General features: G+C 38.6%; 1 protein-coding gene across 1 annotated transcript; it reads left to right on the top strand.

Annotated features, from left to right (window-relative positions):
• Positions 1-9,308: 9,308 nt before the first annotated feature.
• On the top strand, positions 9,309-19,029 carry prdm13 (PR domain containing 13). Its single transcript, XM_072554712.1, has 4 exons — positions 9,309-9,566; positions 11,592-11,723; positions 11,851-11,971; positions 16,662-19,029. The coding sequence occupies exons 1-4, from the start codon at positions 9,426-9,428 to the stop codon at positions 18,143-18,145; spliced, it is 1,878 nt and encodes a 625-aa protein (XP_072410813.1). The 5' UTR covers positions 9,309-9,425; the 3' UTR covers positions 18,146-19,029.
• Positions 19,030-21,158: the final 2,129 nt, after the last annotated feature.

Raw genomic sequence — 21,158 nt, 5'->3', positions numbered from 1 at the left:
CGTGGACACAGGACACACCCCTTCGGTCACACTCCGCCCTTACAGCGTCGCAGCGCCCGGCGGTTTCACATCTCAGACCCTGGCATGTGTCTACAAAAGCGGCAAGTCAGTAGTTTGAAGTCGGAAAGATTTCTACTAATATCTGAAATCAGTATTTCCATCAGTTTCTGGGATAAAATAGCAAATAATATTGATCCCCTCCAAGGTAGATCTAACTTTATTTATGCGTGCAATGTCATGACCAAAGGATTTCCCACCTGACCAGGCGATTTATGTGAATGACGTTTCCAATTGTTGACAGAGTTTACAACGTGTCATCAAGTCCCACAGACGGTGTGTGAATAGCTCTTAAATCGGTGACAACTCTCAATTTACAAAGGGGAGAAGGATGAAATCGCGTTATCCAAATCTAACCGATTTTCTTTACCTTTTATGTTTTGTCTCCATTTGCTTTTTCTTGACAACCTGTACTTCATCACATGTTCGATTGGCAGTGTATCTTTACAATGCCACCCCTAGAGTTTGCCCGAGTGCACTGTTATTACAATTATGAGAAATAACATTTGGTCAAGGAAGGCAGGTGATTCAAAGGGTGAAAGTTTAGGGAGTAATTTACGACTTTTTTTTTGGAGGGGAGAGTAATATTTCAAATGCTAGGAAACTTGCTTTCATGTTCGGTGTCCTGCAACCCATGCAGTTCCGTTTGAAGACAGAGAGAGTGAGAGAGAAGGGATCTTATTCAAGGTCCCCAGGCCACGCAGGACCTGATGTTTCACCAAAACCTGACAACTTCTGCCCAGAAATTGCACAAAGACTGACTAATTTAACTCAAAAGATTCCCCATATGCTTTCATTTAGGTCAATTCAACATTTCATTTTTACAAAGGTTCCCCAACATTGGATTAGTGATCCCAACTGTAAATGCAACGGCGGTATTAGCTGGATTTTCATTGTCAGTGAGCAGAGATTCCTTTTGGAAATACATTTATCTGCCTACAGGTCAGAGTTAGAGGAAATCTAACTCCATTTCTTCTGTGGTGCCCCATTGATAGTTCACAATATCCTTATTCAGTAAATTTAAGGTCAGGTCTGACCCAGAGTAAAAATCTCATTTCTGAAACGGAATAAAATTTTCTTCTTACTAGCCTCAATAAGCAACAGCACTTTTTTTTTAAAAAAAAGCCATTTTGCTCAAAAATTCGCAGCTCTTTAAATTCTCCGGCGTCTTATATATCCAATGTATTTTCGAATCTCAATTATCAAATACATTATTTCGAGATAAACTGCTGGTAAGATAATTGAACATAATCAATTGCAAGTTGTTCAACTTGCTTGGTTGGGGGAAGCTACATTTTAAAAACTTGCGTTTTGCTGAGATACCCAGAAAGGACTTAAGCAATATTGTAATATTGTAATATTGTACTCTATCAAAAAGAAGTGAATTTACTTTGCACCAGCTGTCTAACTTACTGGTTCGGAGAAATGTGGCGATGTAAATGCATCATCGTGTGTCATTTAACCTTTGGGTCCATTTTCTGTGTAACTTAATTCTATTCGAAACGTTTACATTAAAAACAGTTGTATCTGAAATAGAATAGACCATAAGACCATGAGATATATGAGCAGAATTAAGGCCATTCAGTCCATCGGGTCTCCTCCGCCATTCATTCATGGCGGATATGTTTCTCATCCCCATTCTCCCGCTTTCTCCCCGTTACCCTTGACCTCTTTGACAATCAATAACCTATCTATTTCAGTCTTAACTATACTCAATGACCTGGCCTCCAGGCCTTCTGTGGCAGTGAGTTCCATAGATTCACCACTCCCTGGCTGAAGAAGTTTCTCCTCATCTCCGTTTTAAAAGGTCTTCCATTCAACATTTCTTGAAAAAGATCCTCCTATGCAATAAGGGACTTTTACTTAAGTATGAACATGGAACAAGGAAGAATAGAAAGCCACTCGGCCCCTCGAGCCTGCGCCACCATTCAGCAAGATCAAGGCTAATGTGATTGTAACCTCAAATCTATATTCCTCCATATACCTAGTAGTCTTCCATTCCTTTGGTAATTAAATGTCTATCTCTGCCTTAAAATATTGAAAAATTCTTAGGAAGGAAATTCCAAAGATCCACAATTCTCTGAAAGAGAGAGAAACTTTTCCTTATTCCTGTTTTAAATGAATAGCTCTTTTTTTTTTCAAACTAAGACCCCCTATTTTAGGATACTAAACATCTTTTTGAAATCCATCAGGTCGAGTCCACTCAGGCTCTTAGATGTTTTGAAAATTCACTCAGAGTCATAGAGTCATAGAGATGTACAACATGGAAACAGACCTTTGAGTCCAACTCGTCCATGCCGACCAGATTTCCTAAATTGATCTAGTCTCATTTGCCAGCACTTGGCCATATCCCTCCAAAGTCTTACTATTTATGTACCCATTCAAATGATCTGACCAATAACGGTTCAGACACTTTTAAACTCCAGTAGATACAGGTCTAGTCTGCATAGACCTTCTGCATAAAGTCATCCATTGATTCCAGGTATTAGTTTCGTAAAAATGCTCTGAAATGCTCCAGTGAATTAATATCCTTTGACACATATGGTCACCAATACTGTTAACAATACTCCAAATGTCGTATAAGATGAACATGATTAACACAACTACATTTTGTGTTCCTTGCACGCAGGTTCCGCATAAAGTTTACAATATAACACAACAAAATGTTTACCACCAACACATAGAGAGCTCATAGAAATATTGATGCACTTTCATGTACAGACAAGATGGGAATCAGCGTTTCTGATTTTATAAAATGTAAAGAAAACTATAATGTAATGTTATCAATATCAAATTACTGCAGGTTTCGCATTGCACGCATGGAGCTCACATATTATAGTCGATTTCTCATCATTCACAGAACTACCATATCTATATATGCAACTAAATAAGATAAAACGCAAAACACGTAAACACATATAAAGCATGCGTGATCCGCGCCTAATTCTGATTCAGCATGCAATTCTGAAGCACCAAACCACTTCCCATTCACTCATATTGTATAGAATTCCTGATCCAAGCATAATTGTTAAATACAAGATCCTTATTCAAGCATAAAATTTCCTCCAATTATCCGATAGGTTATGCTCAGCACACTGAAAATGCTCAATTCGCCGCCAAATTTCACTCACAGCCAGCGGGACATTTCTGAATTGTAATTCGTCCGTGCAAAATTGAGTTTTTTTTTGTTAAGTGATTTGTTTTTTTCTTTGATTAGGTGTTGAACTGATTATTAAAATTGAGTTGCGGTACTGTACAAAGCTTTGACAACTTACTATTCTTGCCTGCGGAATATGGAAGGCCTACGAACAACATTTTGATACAACAGTTCCACCTTTATCAACATTCAGTTGGAGTGCACACTGAATACGTAGCCCAGCAGTCACGTCTTCGAACTAATTTCGTATAAATCCATGCAGTCATTTATACTAACACCCCCCATTCCGCTCCGTGAATGTACTGGAACCTCGCCCTGACGGTAACGCAGACCATGCTAATTTTATTTTTGCAAATCTTTAAAACACGGGATTTTATCTTTAATCTTTAATTAGATAACAATGATATAATACACAGTGCTGCATCCAGAGTACGTGCAATCATACTAATTTATAGTTATCACCAATGCATGAAAATACATCATTTAAATCTCATATTTTTATGAACCGTACTTGGAATTGACATCCCTGTCTCGGTGACCAAACGTGCCTGGGTCATTTGTTTCCCCTTATTTTAAAAGTATTGTACCATGGACGTATCCTATTCAGGGTATCGATTGTTCAAATGATTGTAACCATAGCGAACAGAACTTGCATCTCACACCAGCTACCAGTTCCTGAAATTCACGTGTCCTATAGATGTTCGCGCCAGCAGTATTTTATTTTCAGTGTAATGATATAATATTGTTTGTAATTGGGAAGGGGAAGGGTACTGATATTAACCGGGTATGGGACTATCTGATAGGTATGACACTTCTCTGCATGTAGCTGTACACCTTAAGGTCACTCAAGATGATCAAAGAGCCCGAGGAACCAGATCTCACAATTACCTAAAATTTGATATAATTGCCCTCATGCAATTTACACTTACGTTTTAAAACATTTCACGTTGCACTTATTACAGACCAAATAACGGCATTGGCCAAAGCAGCCCCATCTAATTATACACCAGACACATAGAATAAAAATCTGTGACAAACTTCGTGGTTTTCCAAGTTACTTTTTGGAAAAACTACCAGGCCCCATTTAGAACGCTTGCATGTCATTCAAGTTGCAAGGCATAATCAGGTTTGTTTATTGGTCTACAGCGTACTGACATTTAAAAGGCTGCGGTTCCTTTTGTTCGTCTTCTCAGACATGTGCTACTCAAAGCAAGGCTCTGAAAGCAAGTCGTTCTGTTCTGAGCAGTTCCCCAACTCTACAAACTTTGTAAATGACAAGAGTATCAAATAGCGTAGTTCGTGTCTCCAAAACCTTAGTTTGTTAGAGAAAAAAGAGCGGCAATCAACATTTCGAGCAGAAACTACACAAAATTATTGTTCCTTCAAACATCCTTTCTAACCATTTCGAGCAAACTTGCTTCATCTCCATACAACACAAATAAAAGCTTCTGTGCATATGGATTCATTTAGCAGTATCTTAATTTCTAAGGCTAGTATGTTGAAATAATTGCTTTGTACTTTTCACGATATTGTGAAAAAATATTTTGCTATTTTGTCAATATTTAGTTAATATAGAAACAATAAAACGCTAGTATATTTTATTCATAAGGTGATTTTATTTTTGATTTTTTTTTCAATAGCTTTGAAAAAAAACGGCCTAGGTATGCCAACAAATAAGCCTTTAGACTGTATTGTAAGCAGCTATGTTATTCAGAAGGGTGGTTGGAAATTGGCTGGTTACTGATCTTGTCCTGTTATACAATGAGACCTGAGAATTTCTGTCACTCTGTGCATATGGTCCCGAGTGCTTTAATCCCAATTAGGGGCGGCTGACACACGGTCCTATTCATAAGGCCCAGGCTCTGAATTCATTTGCCTAGAAATGAACTTCATAAATAGACTCTCTCCTAAATGTGCCCAACAGCAAGGAAAATCGAATTGAGTGGAGAATTCATTCTAATGCGATCGAGTGAGAAAAGGTATGAATTTATAAGGTACACCGAAACATTTCAATTCAGCCACAAGTCTCTCGCCTTTTATCTTCACCACATCAACCGAAAATGAAGTAAAAGTTGGAGAATTCAGTTTAAAAAAGGGGGCAGTTGACTTCTTGCATACTGAAATCGTGGCATAAAGATATCTTCAACCTTAGATAGGGATTTTAAAATCTTAAGTTTAGATTGGCTTCACTTATACGGGAAAATAAACAAGGACAACCTAGATAAGATAATTCGAATGGGCAAATTATTATGTTTAATTTGTAAGTAGGTCATTGGGTGGGATCCTTTAATAATCGCAATTTTGCCATAATTTTAATAAATGCCTAGCCACCATCAAAGTTTGTTATTGTTTCTGTTTATACCGCTGTACTTAATGTAAAAATGAAAACAAAGAATAACATCAATTCACGGTGGATTTATTTCCTATTGGCGCTATTTCTTACCGCGTCAGGCTACAATAGGGAGGCGTTCCCCATACATCCCATAGAGTTTTCGCTTCTGAATACATTGAATACCTTTGGTACTTCCAATAATACTCTTTGCTCACAAATAGAGTAATAATAATCTGTGAAATCAAAATACCTAACGTTGGATGCAATTGTAATTAATACACAACTTTTATTTGCTTTTTATATTAAAAATTGAAGAACCCCGATAGAAATTATACATAAACAAAATTTCCCGAAGATAATTTTTAAAAAGAAAATCCCTTATGCACAAGAGTTTGCGAAAACTTCTGTTTATCCCACTGCTTGCCCATAATTAAGTTGGCTCTATATACAGGCATTCATGCTGGTTTGAAAGTAATGTTGAACCTTCTCCAGCCAGAAGCATTTTGATGTGTTGAATGGAGCTCCCTGGTGGGACATTGGCCCAGGCTGCTGTGGCTCTGGACGTCTGTTGTTCTGCAACATTCATGGCTGATTATCGGGCAACCTGTTAAATCAAAAAGAACATTATGCCAAAAATGTTACTTGATGGCAATGACAGTTCAACGGCACGCGCAAAAGAGATCAAGCTGATGCAGGAATTCGTATCAAACTATATTTTGGTGCAAACCGATCATCTTTCGTTAATGCGGGCGAAATATTGTTTTGTCGCCAGTTAAAAGTCTGTGACAGCGAGCCCTGGAATGTTTTGATTATCTCCCAGTCCACAACATTGTCCTGGAATAAAGCTGAAACCATGTAATTAATGTGTCCTTTTATAAGACACAATACAGTCGTTCAAGCTATTTAATTTCATTTAATTTTCCATCCCATTTGCTTCGAACACTGCTTTTACTTTTAACACCCCAGCTTTCATTCTGGCTCCTGCTCCAGTGGACACATTAGATTGGTTTCACCCTTGCGTTTTATTTTTTCTTTCTTTTGGAGGAAAATATAAAAGAAAACGTGTTTCTTCCCTCTTCTCTGGCCAATTTTATTTCACTTGGAAAAGTGCATCTTTGAGCCACAGTGGAAGAAAAGTACTGTGCTAGGGTGAATGATTTCAGAGCAGGGCTCTTTATTTTCAGTGGCTGGGAACCAGTCACAATTGGCGGACATTAATAAATAACTTTCCTCCCAGTCAGATTTTACATGGTCCTATTGATAAAATTGTTCGCGTGTCGTTCACGCTTTGAGATCATTAAATAAAGTATGGAAAGGCTCCATAAATGGAGCAATGGGGTACCTTGCAGTCCAAAGCCATCTACCTCTGCTTGCCCAATTTAACTTGGTGTCATCCTAAAGTCGCCAGGCCAGAGGTTACAGGGGCATGTTCATGGCTTAAATTTATTGCCCCGAACTTCTTGTTCCTTTTTCTGCCATTGAGAGAAATGCCAATGAAGACATATCAAAGAGGTCAAGTCCTGTTTTTTTTAAAACTTCTCTTCACGCACACAGAACTGTAGTCCTGTATTGTCATTTGATATATTAAATCCAATGTTGATATAACAATGAATGCAAAGAGAGCTAAGAATTCTTTCCAAAAATGTATTAATATGCAATTCCTAATAAATTGTAATTTTTTCGACGTTGGCGAAATCCATAGAAATACTTCTCTACGTCCTAGGTTTTGATGTATGGTTAACAATTGAATCCATATGATTTGTTTCATTGTTCGAAGAAATCTGTACTGGTAATTATATGCCTGTTGATTATATCAAATTAATCTCATCTTTACAAACGCCGATGATTAAGATTTTAGCTCCTTACAAAAAGGCAAATATTTTGCAAAATAACATTTCTAAAACTTGTTTTTCATCTGCAGCAAACAAAGTCCCTTCTACATGGTGAAATCGGCGGAGAAACAATTACACGAAGGATAGTTGACCGTTCTGGTATCACTCACAATAAAACACATGCAATCCAGTGGCAACGTTTAGGGTCATTGACAATGCTTGAATCTATCAATGTTACTGCATTTCAACTCTATGAGTTAAATCTGGACACAGATTATCCATACTTTCTCCAAGTGTATGAAATAAATTTATTATACTATATGCGACTTTATAAAATAGATCTCAAGCTGCCCACAGACGTTGTATTAATAGGATGATATATAGTAAGTTATCAAAGGATCATTGCATTGCCTTTCCGTGTTATTAAATTGCACCCGCCTTAAGATTACTGTTGATTATATCAAATATTAATATAAATTATACCTTTAAAAGAATAAAACAACTTATTCTGTTTCCGTATAGTGCACGGAACACATCCTTAATTTAAATACGTGAACCACAACACAGGTAGTTCTGTCTGTTAGCAATTCAGAACGCATTTTGTTGCATCTTATTGTAAATAAGGAAATAATATATTTCTTAGTCATGAAATATAAATAACGTAATTTTAATAAGCCTTCCAGATGGAGAGACGGGTTTACTTTCAACAGAAGGTTAAACAGCTGAATGATTTATTTCGCTTTTTCAAACATCATTTCACTTCCTGACCACCAAATGATAAGAATCGTTCCAATGACCTCGAACATTTTTTTTCAAATCTTCAAGTGGAAAATGTTTATAACCAGGGCATTTTATTTCTTGTCTAAAACGGCTAGATTTGAAAATATTCCTGATACAATCATAAGTAAACATTGAGGAAGAAAATCAGTGTTTTGTTTTGCAACTGATTTTCAAATGGATAAGATGTCACCTCAAGCTTTCTAATTCTGTAGAAGGACAATGTTTTACTAAAGCAAAGGGGGATTAAAATTCGAGCTCTTGTAATTGCCACTCTAAGAACTGGACAAGGAAAGCTGAATTGATACAACCCCTGTTTGTTTTAACAACGCGGGTCACTCTGAATTTGCCAATCAGAGTATCAAAACAGACTTTGGAATCGCCCAGTATTGGCAAAGGTTACTTGGAATCAATGGGCTTAAATAATTTTCCCCACTGTACGGACCAGGACTTTAACTGGATTGCTGGACAAATGTAGATGGCGATTATCTTGAGCCGGTAGCGACTTTTCTTCTGGTGTTTTACCATCAAGTACCTGCCCCGTTTCTATGCGGCACACGCCGAATCAATAGAAGTTAACAAGTCCTCCAAACATTCCTGCTCTCTTTGTTTAACTGAGATCCACTCCTCTGAGAAAATAAAAAAAAGCAAGGGGAGAGTAAAATCTTTGAAGTATATTTAACCTGAAAAGAATCAGCCAAGTAGACTTAACTTTAGTCACTTATTTTCCCAAAGTTTTGTTGGTCGCAATAAAAGAAGGCAAAATTTATGGAGAAATTATACAGTGAATTTGTCACTTAAAATATCGTAACTGTCGACCGGACAATAACACAAGCTGACGATTAATGGTCCCGCCAGACCTTTGATTCACAATCGCCTTTTTTGCGCCCTTGACAAATTGGATTTTAGGAATGGGAAGGTCGCCTGGGCCATTGTTCCTGGCCATTTCGAGCACTTCATTATTCAGTTGGGTAGGGAAAGTCTCCATGTGTGTCTCTCTGACCCTCTTGGCTGTGACTTGCAGCTGTGATCGCACCAAAACTCTCTCACCAAACTGAGGCACTCTGTGCATTTTGCTGCAACGCAGCGTTCCCCCCTTTGGATAGAAAAAGCGCAGCGCACGGACTCCATCGCGTCATTTTGCAGGCGGAGACCAGTCTGTGTCCATCTCTCTCTCTCTCTCTCTCTCTCTCTCATCTGTCTCATCTCGCTGTCAATCCATCCCTCTTCCTTCGCTCCTTCTTTTCCTCCCCCTTGTATCCCCGGAGCCATGCAAACCCCCCGGAGCTCGGCGATCACCGTGACCGCGGATAGCACCATCCCAGCCGGTCTGCGCTTGGGTCCTGTGCAGGGCATTTTTAGGCTGGGAAAATATATGTCCGATCGCAAGGAGCATTTCAACCGGAAAAAGGTAACAGTTTTCGTTGCATCACTGTTAATATTTCAAATACAAATGTTCCCCTAGTAGTTTGTAAATTTGGGAACTTCGAATCAGTTGGTAGTTTCGTAGCAGCTGCGAAAAATGCGAGGTGTTATTTTTTTCACAAATAATTAAACAAGCAAAACGATACTACAGGCCAATTCTTTATGAAAGGATATCACTGGACAAAATAACAAGTCTATAATCTTTAGGATCTGTGAGCGCTGCTTTAGGTTGTCTAATTGCATCACTTGCTCGCTAATTGTTAGCTAATTGCATTTTCCTGGGAATTACCATAGTCTGATAACTTCTGTCCGAGTTATTGACAAACTGCTTCAATTGGATCCAATTCCTGCATTCGTGTTTGATAGGACTGCAATTAATAGCGCGGCCAGGCTTCTATTAATGATCGTCTTCTGCTTTTGTTGAGAGATTGAGAATGCTTATTGTAAGTGATCTTGCATGCTTATAGCTGGAATTTTAGTAATCCCTTTCTTGGTATAAATCGTGTTCTTGCACATCCAGGTATCATTTCTTTAGTGTGGTTAAATTAATCGAATCATAAACCATTGGATTATTTTCAGTTAATACACATTTAGCAGTGAAATTGAGAAGAACAAGTTGTTATTAACTAGACAGTGCTTCCTCTTGTTGTAGTTAGTTATCAATAGTTGAACCGCATTTTCACAATCACGATTCATGTAGTTTAACTGCGAACATGATTGTGTTTGTGTGTGTCTGGTAACAGAAACATACAGACCAGATAGTGTTATTCAGGTTGATTGTTTCCACTGTCCAACGCCGCATTTTCTCATGGACCTCCTTAAACAGGTGCAGATGTCGTTTCGTATGTCATGGTCAGATTTTTGATTTTTTAACCAACCCTCTCCCCCTCCGCACCCCCCCCCCCCACCCTCCCCCCCCCCCCCCCCCCACCTCACTACACGCTCTGACGAGCCATGTTATTTATTCCTCGTCGGTTTCGATTGTGCTAATAGTCGCTCTGCCTAATTACAGTTCACTTTCCCCAAGCGACTCTCAATGGCTGCAATTGATCCACCCCACCCCAATGTTTTGTTGGCCAGTTCGCTGCATAGAGAATATTTCAACGTCTGTTAGTTGGGGGTTATCTGTTTAGAAGCCAGCATGTTTATTAGCGAACATAATGTAAGGTGTAAAATAAGTGAGGAGATAAGGCCGGCTGCTCCTTAAAATTCAATTATCCAATCGGTCAATTGCCAAAAGTGAACAGGTGTCAGTAAAACATGTGTCAATGGGAGCTCTTTGTACACTGATGCCTATATTAACCGCGTGAAAATAGTCTACTTTGTGCATGCTTTTCAACGCGAATTTATAGTTGACGCTTTATTGATAAACAAAACAAGGCTTTTTCATTGTTGTCCTTTTAAAGTTTAATCGCTTTCCCTGAATTCTTAATACGTGGGCAAATTAAATTTTAATTGAACCAGACGCATTTGAGAAATAACTGAAGATTCAAAGGTGTGATTTTAAAAAATATTTCCAACGATATGGAATAAACGGAAACTGTTAGATGCAACTTCTATCAAACAATTTTTTTCTGCCTTATGCAAAGCTATGTTTTCCCAACTTCCCCACAGTCATTATAATTTGTCGCGGAATCAGCTCACTGCCAGATATCTTCGGATCACTTTTTCTTTAGCATAGCATGGAATTTTTACTCGATAATTTTAATTCCAATTTTCAACCGCGCAATCTGCCTAGCATATTAATGATTGCTAAATCAATAACAAACAAGACTTAAAGTGATGCACGCCTTTCGTCCAAAACGTCAGATTTCTAATTTAGTTTTAGATCTTTTGAAAAGATACCCTTTGCCCTTTCTGAATGTAACTACATAACGTGATGGGGATTGCTTCTGTTGCAAGCAGACTAGGCAAGTGAAATCACTGCGTGCGAATTAAAAGAGCGTTGAAAAATAACGCAATAAAATTAGAAGGACCTTTCCTAAATTGCGGTTCTGGGGATGTATTTCAGGTACGCTTTGTCAGAGGGCATTTGGTTGATGAAGCTGGCGACTCCGTCCCGGAATGGATAGAGTTAATCCGAGCTGCCAGACACATTCAAGAGCAGAACCTGGAAGCGATCACTGACCTTCCTGGGGGACAGGTACATTACATGACCTTTCTGGCATGGTTTGTCTTTTCTAAAATAAAGAACTCAAACTAACAGTGTATATCACAAAAGAGTAAATCATAAAGTATCCTTAGATGACTGTATCTGCTCTCCTCCGCAGATCTTTTACAGAACGCTGAGGGATATCCAGCCTGGGGAGGAGTTAGCAGCATGGTATTCCAGCACTCTGGCTCAGTGGTTCGATATACCAACAACAGCCACACCGACACACGATGAGAAAGGTAGGAATTAGTACCTGAGTGTCACTGGATAAGAGCATAAAGGAGCGCTGAAAACATTTTAGTTTGAAAAATATGCATTTAATTAAATAACATTTCTAGGTAACTTGGTTGAAAGATTTTTTCTGCAGAAATATTTATGTACGTAAAAGCAAAGGTGCATCATGTGTGGGCAATATAAACACAGATTGCTTGTAAAGATAAGGTACCTGTGAACATGGATATAGTTGATATGTGAAGGCAGAGTGATAGTCATCAATATTTATTCAAACATCTAGGCTTATTACAGGATTTCAGTGAGTTGTCGCTGTATAACGAAAAGTATGATTAACAATTATAGTTATTACATTTTCTCTTAATGGATAACGAAATTTGCTGTTCGAGTTGTTACCGTGGATGAACCAATGAATGTTTCAAATGCCCAATCCTAAAATTGTTGGAGTAATCTGCGATTTATGCAAATATGCTATGCGTGACCTTAATGTTTCCGTGGGTCCTTTTAAATGTCGTTCGACAAGTTAGTTCACTTGCTTACTATTTGTAAAAATGAAAGTGCTGCAATCGTTGCATTGATCATTTTGAATGTTGTGAAGTCCGTGTTTCCCCAGTGACACGCAGCATGTGCGTTTACAGACTACTGCTTGGTAAATTATTTTGCATTTTTTCTGCTTGGCCGAATTAACTGGAATTTTGAGAGTGCCAGTTGGTGTGCCACTTTCTGTGAATTTTTAAAAATTGATTGCAATGAGCTGTCAATGGATCTGGGGGCGGGGGTGGGTGAGAATTAAATTCATTGCCGACCCGTAAGAAGCAGTAAATTACACACATTAATTTATTCTACAATCCTGTTGCGATACGAGAATCAAAATATTGGCACAGTGTATTCAAAGAACTAAGATGAACTCGATAAACATTTGGGATAATACAATATGCCTCAACCAAATAGCATAATAACTTATATTTGCAAGAAATGGATTGTCGATCGCTGGCAAGTTGCTACGTTCAGCTTCTGCCACCAAACCTGAGGTTTGAATCTGACTGACTGAGTCGTGTTGTGAATGAAGAACGTTTCTATCCCACCGGCAGAAGCAATTAATGACACACTAGTACAATGTTGACGTCGAACAACTGAACATCTCCTCTGAGCAGATAGTCCTTGGTTCTATTCACCTTAAAGTAGAAGAGGAAAAGCACTGCAAATATATAGTTCGTTGCTCAGGTTTGAATTTAAGAATACGATTGAAAATGTTAGCATGGCAAAAGTCTTTTTAACTAATTAAAACGGATTTCTACTAATCTGTCGGAGAGATGTATTCAGCATTTCTATAATGATGAACTTGGCAAAACTTAGCAAAGGCTCAATGGGAGAAAAACATACCTCTTTGATTCGAATTGCAAAATAGACCGAAATAGTTACCAGGTCACCATTTTATCACAACAGTTCTTTGAAGTTATATACCTTTGTATTTATTGACCGCTGCACAAACCGATTTTCGAATTGATAGAAAGACTTGAACCATAACAATAAGATAGATGTACATTTTTCCAGAACTTAACACAATCCATGTTCGCATGATTGCAGTTTATTTCGTATATTCATATGCAGGTCATATTTAGGGACAAGGTAAGATTAAAGAGCTAACACAATATAACATACAGTACAGACGTTTGGAGGAACTTTGGATATTGTTTCATTGCAGTTTGTTTTGATTTATATTATTACTCCAGTTAAATTCTAACTGTGTTTCGTAGAGGAACAATTGATCAAACAAATAGTAGATAATTTATAGTTGAAATATTCAAAAATGGAGTTTATGAACATTCCACGATTTCACGTCTAGGATAGATGCTATTTATACCAGATCGGAATGTTGAAAGGAGTCCTGATTCCAAACTCTGCGTGGATGCAACATTGCATTCCTCAAAGGATTAATAGCAAGAGATCCACTGGTGAACTCAGCTATTTAATCTTATTTTTCAAAGGAAGAGGTGCTGGTGGTCTCGGTTGGGGGAAGGGGAGGATCGACACTTTTCTTTGGTCTCTAAACTAAGTTGTAGTTAATGTGGAAAGATTACTTGAAGACATTGCTTCAGCCAAAGCAGTTTAGCAATTACAAGTCAGGTTTGCAGACGCTCCCAAAGTCAACAGATAGCAGTAGACCCTTTGCTTCAGGCTTCCAGTTCTGATCATATCAAGACCACCTCCTGGAGTTCAACGTGGATAGATTGTATATGCAGGATGCTGGCATGATGTAGGAGATAACAGAACGACAATTGTTTTCCATTTTGTGGTATAATACAGATGCTTGCTAACAAGTAGTGTTGGAAAGGATATGTGTTCATTTCTGAAGTGTTTACAGGTATATATTTCAATAAGAGTTTAACTGAGCAGGTAAGATTAAATCAAATCATCACTAATTATGTCAATGCAATAGTAAATATTTCGGACACTATTCTGTTGGTCGTTAGTAATGTTGAGATCATTTACATTACCTGTTCTGAACACTCTTAAAAAGCACTTCACTTTCAGCGTGACGATATAACACCCAGTTTCTTGCTGACTTTGAATGCAAGTAAGTGAATCGACATGCCAATAGGCTACAATTGTTTTCTGAACGGTCTGCCCACACCTGGGATATTATGTTCTTAAAACTAGCTTGCTTTGCAGTTCAATCTGCCAGAGAATGGGCTACGCGATGAGCAATTCTGAATCTAATTGCCTCTGCATTTTAAAGTTTCGATTGGAAATGCTCTACCTGATTGATTGTCCACCTTGCATAACAATCTTTTCAAAAGATTATTTTAGACCTAATACGAATTTAAAACAATTAAATCATTTTAAAATTTTGTAACGCAACATGTTATATTGCAATGCAATCTCTGTGTTTTGATCTGATCTCACGATTTCTTCTTCGCACAACATAATTATTGAGAAAACGTTTTGCATAAAAACAAATATTGAACAGTTCATGTTCCAGGGATAAAGTTCACTCGTTTCAAAGGCGCTAGCATGAACTGATGTTTAATCAATACATTATCGGTGTGAACTTAGACTGTAATTCTTTAAATGCTGCTTGTTGAAGTTTGTAAGCAGATAGCTATTCGAAGTTTTGTTTTGTAAAATACATTTAAACAAGCTGAATATTTTGGGGAAATGTACATCGATTTTTTTTTCTGTTTTGCTGGCACGGATTTGGAATTAAGCATTCGAAATTAGATGTTTTTTTAAGTTTCAAGTTTCCATTGTATTCTTAGATTTGTAAACAGATGGAGTTCATGCTGATTTTGAAATAGCAAGTAATAATGAAGTATCAAATATTGTATTTTAACTACACACATGAGAACCATTTATCCGGGTTCAAAAATATCTGATGTACACTTTTGTTAAATGCGTTCAATAAGATAGAATCAAAACGAAATTATCAATACATTAAACAGACCAAATGCCTTTGATTCGCATTAATTTTTAGCTAATAATCAGAGGACTGATATATTTTGATCCTTTAGACATCTTTGCAGTTGAAAAGCTTCGGAACAAACTTTGATCTTTGCAACTGTTCAGAAATAATTTATATTGTTAACGTCAATGCCGGAAAACAGTCGATTAAATTTTAAGTATACGTGCAATATTGGTTCGAGAACCACAAATACAATTGACATCGCATACATGTGAGAATGGTGGAGCAGCAAAATGTAAGAAATCTAACGGTTAATGGTGCTAGGCTACGTTCATCAAGGAACCTTATTTGGAAAGGAGCAAGCAAAGAAACTGATGTGGAAAGTAAGGGAAGAGAGGAGAAAGAGCGGAATTTAAGAAAAAAAACAGAAAGAATTGCAGGAAGAAAAATTGAAAGGAATCAAAGCATTCATTTACACAAAAAGATAAAGCAAAAAGATCAAGCAACGGTAAAGGTTAAAAATGATTGTGCAATATACAGAACCGTGCTTTAAGTTGGAAATGAATAGATCGATGTTATTCTCCCGTTACAATTGTGAGCACCTAAACTGACTGCTGGTCTTCCGATAGCACGTTTATATCCTCGGCATTGTTCCGATTTTAATGCGAAGCTTATGATATATAGTTTGTTCTTTGACCAGTTTGTTCAACTCCTTGCCATACGCCTCCTTTCTTCAACATCAACAGATGGGCCAAGTGCATTGTTTCAAGCGCCCCATGATTTCAAGGAACAGCTGTTATCACCTCCAAGGCCTGCAAAGGCCAAAGCATTAACTGTCTAGGTTGTTAATGTCTGGTCAGGCTTGCGTTTCCTCCTTAGAGAACTGCATAATGAAATAACAGGGCTAGGAATTACATATAAATTATCCAACCAAGCTCACTTGCCTCATTGACTTCCTTTTACATTTATTACCATTTAATTTGGAAAGTTATCGACTTGGGTCGCAGAAACTGGGCTGGTGTGTTGGGAGTGTATTCTAACCGTGAGAAGTCTATCACCGTTTAAGCATCATTTTAATAACCGCACGGCCTTCTTTTCAGATCGTTCTTGGGATATGGGCATCACTGGGTCCATTATTGCTGAGAAATGGGTAATAGTTGGAAACTTTGTTTCCCTTTTGTATTCGACAGTACCCTTTGGGTACAGGAACTTATAGATGTTATTTGTGGGTTTTCTTTGTGGAAATGTTTACAACCTTATCGCAAACTTAGTCTTCTTCTCATTCATCTCTTTAGGGGAGGAGCGTTATATTTGTTGGTACTGCTGGAGAACGTTCAAATATCCGAACACTTTAATAGCTCATATCCACTTCCACTGCGCTCTGAGCAACGGCAGGGGCTTCATCAACAGCGAACAATGCCGAATTTCAGAGACTTTCACCAAATCTCCGAAAACCGCCGATATATCCAGCTCATCAACACCGTCAAGAAACGGCCATCATATCTCCTCCAGCCCGACAGAAGGGGCTAAGCGACCTGCGTCTCCAGCTTTGGCCAAAATGATTATGACCAAGAAGGCAGTGGGACCTGAGGAGGAACAGGACCGAGCCCTGGACATGAGTGTTAATTCAGCCAGGAGTCATGGAGCTCTGACGACCATCAGCGGCGGCACCTCCTCAATTGTCAACGCCATGGGCTTTCACCCCGGGATTAGATCCGCGTTTAAACCCACGGGATTATCGAAATTAATTTCGTCGGATCCAAGCGGGGACAGCGGCGCTAAAGCAATTGGACTGGGTTTCAGTAAAGTGGTGAGCAGTCTGAAATCCCCCCGCTCCTCTGGAGAGAGCATGGCGGGGGCCCACCCAGCCAAATGTGTCCATTCCATCGAGCCGCCGCTGCCTGCATGGCCATGCAGCAACACGAGCAGAGGCTTCCCTCTCTTCCCCAGTTTTGAAGAGACATCTGCGTTCAAACATGTCGAGAGGGGCCTGCACGCCAGCTTGTCTCCTAGCCGTTACACCCCGATCCCAACCAGCGTTCACTTTGAGAGGTTCTCCATACCTCCCTTTGAAGGAGGTAAACCTTTCGCAGGAGAATGCAACATTCCCATTATGCCCTTAACGGTTTACAATGGCGAGCTTCTGTACAGTCCTCCCTATTACCCCTTAAAGTTCCACTTCGGCAACCTAATTAAATACCCCGAATCCGTCACCTACTTTGGAGCTCCATCTCTCAACCCCGAAATTGGTTCCATTACCAACATCGACAGAGAGATCGCCATGCACACGCAGCAACTGTCGAGTATCGCTGCAGAAAAGAGCAGGTCCCGCCTGGAGTCCATGTCCACCAGCAGCACGTCCAGTGGCAAGCCCAAAAAAGGTCACCTCTGCTTGTACTGTGGGAAACTCTACTCCCGGAAATACGGACTGAAAATCCACATGCGGACACACACAGGCTACAAACCTTTAAAATGCAAAGTTTGCCTTCGACCCTTTGGGGATCCCAGCAACCTAAACAAACATATCCGTTTGCACGCGGAGGGGAACACGCCTTACAGGTGTGAGTTCTGTGGCAAGGTACTTGTCCGTCGCAGAGACTTGGAGAGGCACGTTAAATCAAGGCACCCGGGGCAAAGTCTACACAAAACAGAGAGCAAAACGGAATCATCTTTCGACGACCCTGAGCAGAAAAGTGACCACAGTAACGAGAGCGACGTAGATGTCTGCTTTACAGATGATCAAAGTGATCAAGATTCAGGAAAGAACAACGATCAATGAACAGTTTGGAGAACTGATGCCAGTAAACACCGAATTGCCAAAAAAAACCCCCAGAAAATGCTTGAAGCATCTATAAATGCCTGTCTATTTTGTACATAAGATGATAGGAATTGTGCCTTTCGGTGACTGTGATAGTAAAGGATATTTATTAGGGCTGAGCAATATTCATAGCTCCGGCTAATGCAATGTATGAATGCCAAGTGATCGTCGCTCAATAAATGACTATGGAATTACAAATAAGGTGAAAGCATCTGTGGAAAAAAACCTCAAATTCAATATCACAAGCATGATTAAAATAAATCATCAGTGCTCTTCCATTCAGTTTTTAATCCGTCGATGTAGTAATTTGTCATAATGCAACGTTAATATCAGCGAAACATTTCAATAAATGGAATGACCCTCATTTAGAAATCATGGTGACAAATAATTTGACAGGTCCGGAGTGAATATCAATCATTTAAGCAAATGTATGAGGGTCAACAAACTTAATTTGCAGACAAAGCTAAAAGTGACCTATGATGTAGAGCTGGGAGCAATTACTCAATTTTGTGTGAAGTCGCGTCTATAAAGGGACAAGTATTAAAGCACTATAAGACGCGCGCAAAACATGACAAAGGGACCTTTGTTGATAGATTAGTACTTAAACTATTTAAAATAGGGCATCCATTATTGTTCTGATCATCTTTATGTACATATGTTTTCAGGAAACATATTAGGAGCATGAATCGAAAGTATGTGATAATGCTATATATAATTTCAGAGACGATATAATTTTTTTGTGAAGTAGAACAATATGTTGTGTATTTTTTGTTTTTATATTGAATGATGTACAGTGCACTTGGTATTCGCCTTTTCGTTGCATCGCGTTGTGCGAGAATTTCCGAATAAACTCACTTAACATTTTGAAGATTTGCTGTTCACCAAATCTATTTTTTTTGTGAAAGTTTCTGAGTAAGTTTGTTCACATTTTCTGCTATAGGGTTCTAAAATCTGAAATAACTCCATGAGTTCGAACTTACATTTGGTAACGACACAGTAGAATGTTACTAAATTTCTGTACATAATTAAACAGAACACTTTCCCCTTTCGTGTGTCCCCATTTTGTAAGATCCCATTAAAACTGTAATAACACACTAATAGTGATTTTGCTGCCTAAATAGTAAGTGAGATAACAGTGCAGAGTCGTATTAATGAATGCTGCATATAGTAACTCCACTGAATCCTGTTGTAGTTCGGTCACATAATAACGAGTTTGATTCGAATAATTTTCGCCAATTGATCAAAAAAAAGGTTTGTCTGTGATACCGTGGCATAATCATTGTCAATGTATAGTATTGATTTTTTTCTTTAAAAAGCCGTTCGCAATTATAAAACAAACATTTTTAAATCATAAATTTAAAAGAAAAACAATTCTACAAGTGTTTTAGCATTTGGAATATGTAACACATTGTGTCGAACTATTGTCATCTGGTGGGATAATACTACCACCAGGAAACTTCGTTAAATATATTCTCGCCAAATGGTCCCACCACCCTCCAAATTTCAATCTATTCAAGGTCCCTCAGATGCTGACTGATCTGCTGAGCGTTTCCAGCATTCTTTGATCCTCTTTCAGAGACTCACGCATCTGCAGTTGTTTTATGTCAAGCGTCGAAGCGTTCACGTTTTATTTACAGACTCTGCTCCTTGCTAACATTCAGCTCTAGAATTCGTCGGGCGTCATGCGCTGCATCACTTGGCGGACGTTGACATTTTCACGCATCGGGTTGTATGTGCTGTAAGAAAGATCGAAAGGACTGGATGGTTGGTTAGTTAGCCTCTATGGGAATAAAGCACAGCTTCCGAATGCCACCCCCCGATCAAACCACTGCCCCGGTATGCAGTCAAATAGATTGGAAAAACTTACATCCTTTTCAAAATAACCCAGCCTTTTATTATAATTTAGTGAAGTGAAAGAAATCCAGAGGAAAGGCGCTGAAATAGGGCGTGATTAATCACAGATTGAATGCTTGTGAAGGCCAGTGTATGTTTGGTGAGCCATTGTTCGGCGAAGAACGGGTGAATTATTATCGGGGTGTACACAGTCTGACGTTTTCATTCGGCCAGTATGGTTCATGAGTGATGAAGTCAAATTCTCCTTAAAATAGCAGGGATTCTCTTCGCTCTCAGTTTTTGGTTTTTGTAAAGCACGAATACAAGTCAGGATGTAGCCATTTGCTTCTTGTTTTGTGAAAAAGAAGTCTAGCAATCTTTTGGATGGAATGGCGCCCCAGTAAGGAAAGCAATGTTTGCGAGGTGGTAGACAGTGGAAAACAGACATGTGATTCCCAAGTAGAGAAAAGTAATCTACAATAGAGATTTTACAGGGGGATTATTTTCGTCAAACTGATAAATCTGTCTTACAAAGAATTTAACAAAAAAGTGAAAACTTCAACCTCTGTACAGTTTAGGATTCTCTTAATTTATAAATTAAGCTTCATGTAAGGCACACGGACATTCCAAGGCACTTCTCGTAAACTCTTAAAATAGACTGGAAAGCTATGCTCAACAAAATATCTTTCAATGTATATAAGTTGGATTTGTTTGAAATTTGAATTAATAGGTCGAAAGATTTCAGATGCTCCCTCAAAAATAATGGTTATATTCACAGTGATCCTTGTTGTTAAGATGGTGCTATAGATATTTGATCAAGTGACTTGACAGGTGAACTACATCCTACCTGATCTGCTAGTAGTGTACCACAAGTGTGTATTGAGGCAATGTGCATTGTCCACCCAAACACATACAATGAGTAATAGGGTGAAATAACGTAAGAGTCCTAAGTGATGACTCAGAACTCAAAAACAGAGGATATCACATGCTTTGGCATATTCTCACGTTAGGCACTGAGAGGATTCTGATTAATGTTTACCAAATAAAAGGAGCCAAGTTGAAAGTTAATACAGATTGATTGAAGGAGTACATTCATTTCTCTTCATAGAAGACAAAGAGTACATCTGAAAGAATAATGCCA

This window comes from Chiloscyllium punctatum, chromosome 3 (assembly GCF_047496795.1).
Source record: "Chiloscyllium punctatum isolate Juve2018m chromosome 3, sChiPun1.3, whole genome shotgun sequence".
NCBI classification, from domain to species: domain Eukaryota; kingdom Metazoa; phylum Chordata; class Chondrichthyes; order Orectolobiformes; family Hemiscylliidae; genus Chiloscyllium; species Chiloscyllium punctatum.
Note: the sequence above shows the minus strand (reverse complement) of the source record. Positions and strands in the feature narration are given on the sequence as shown.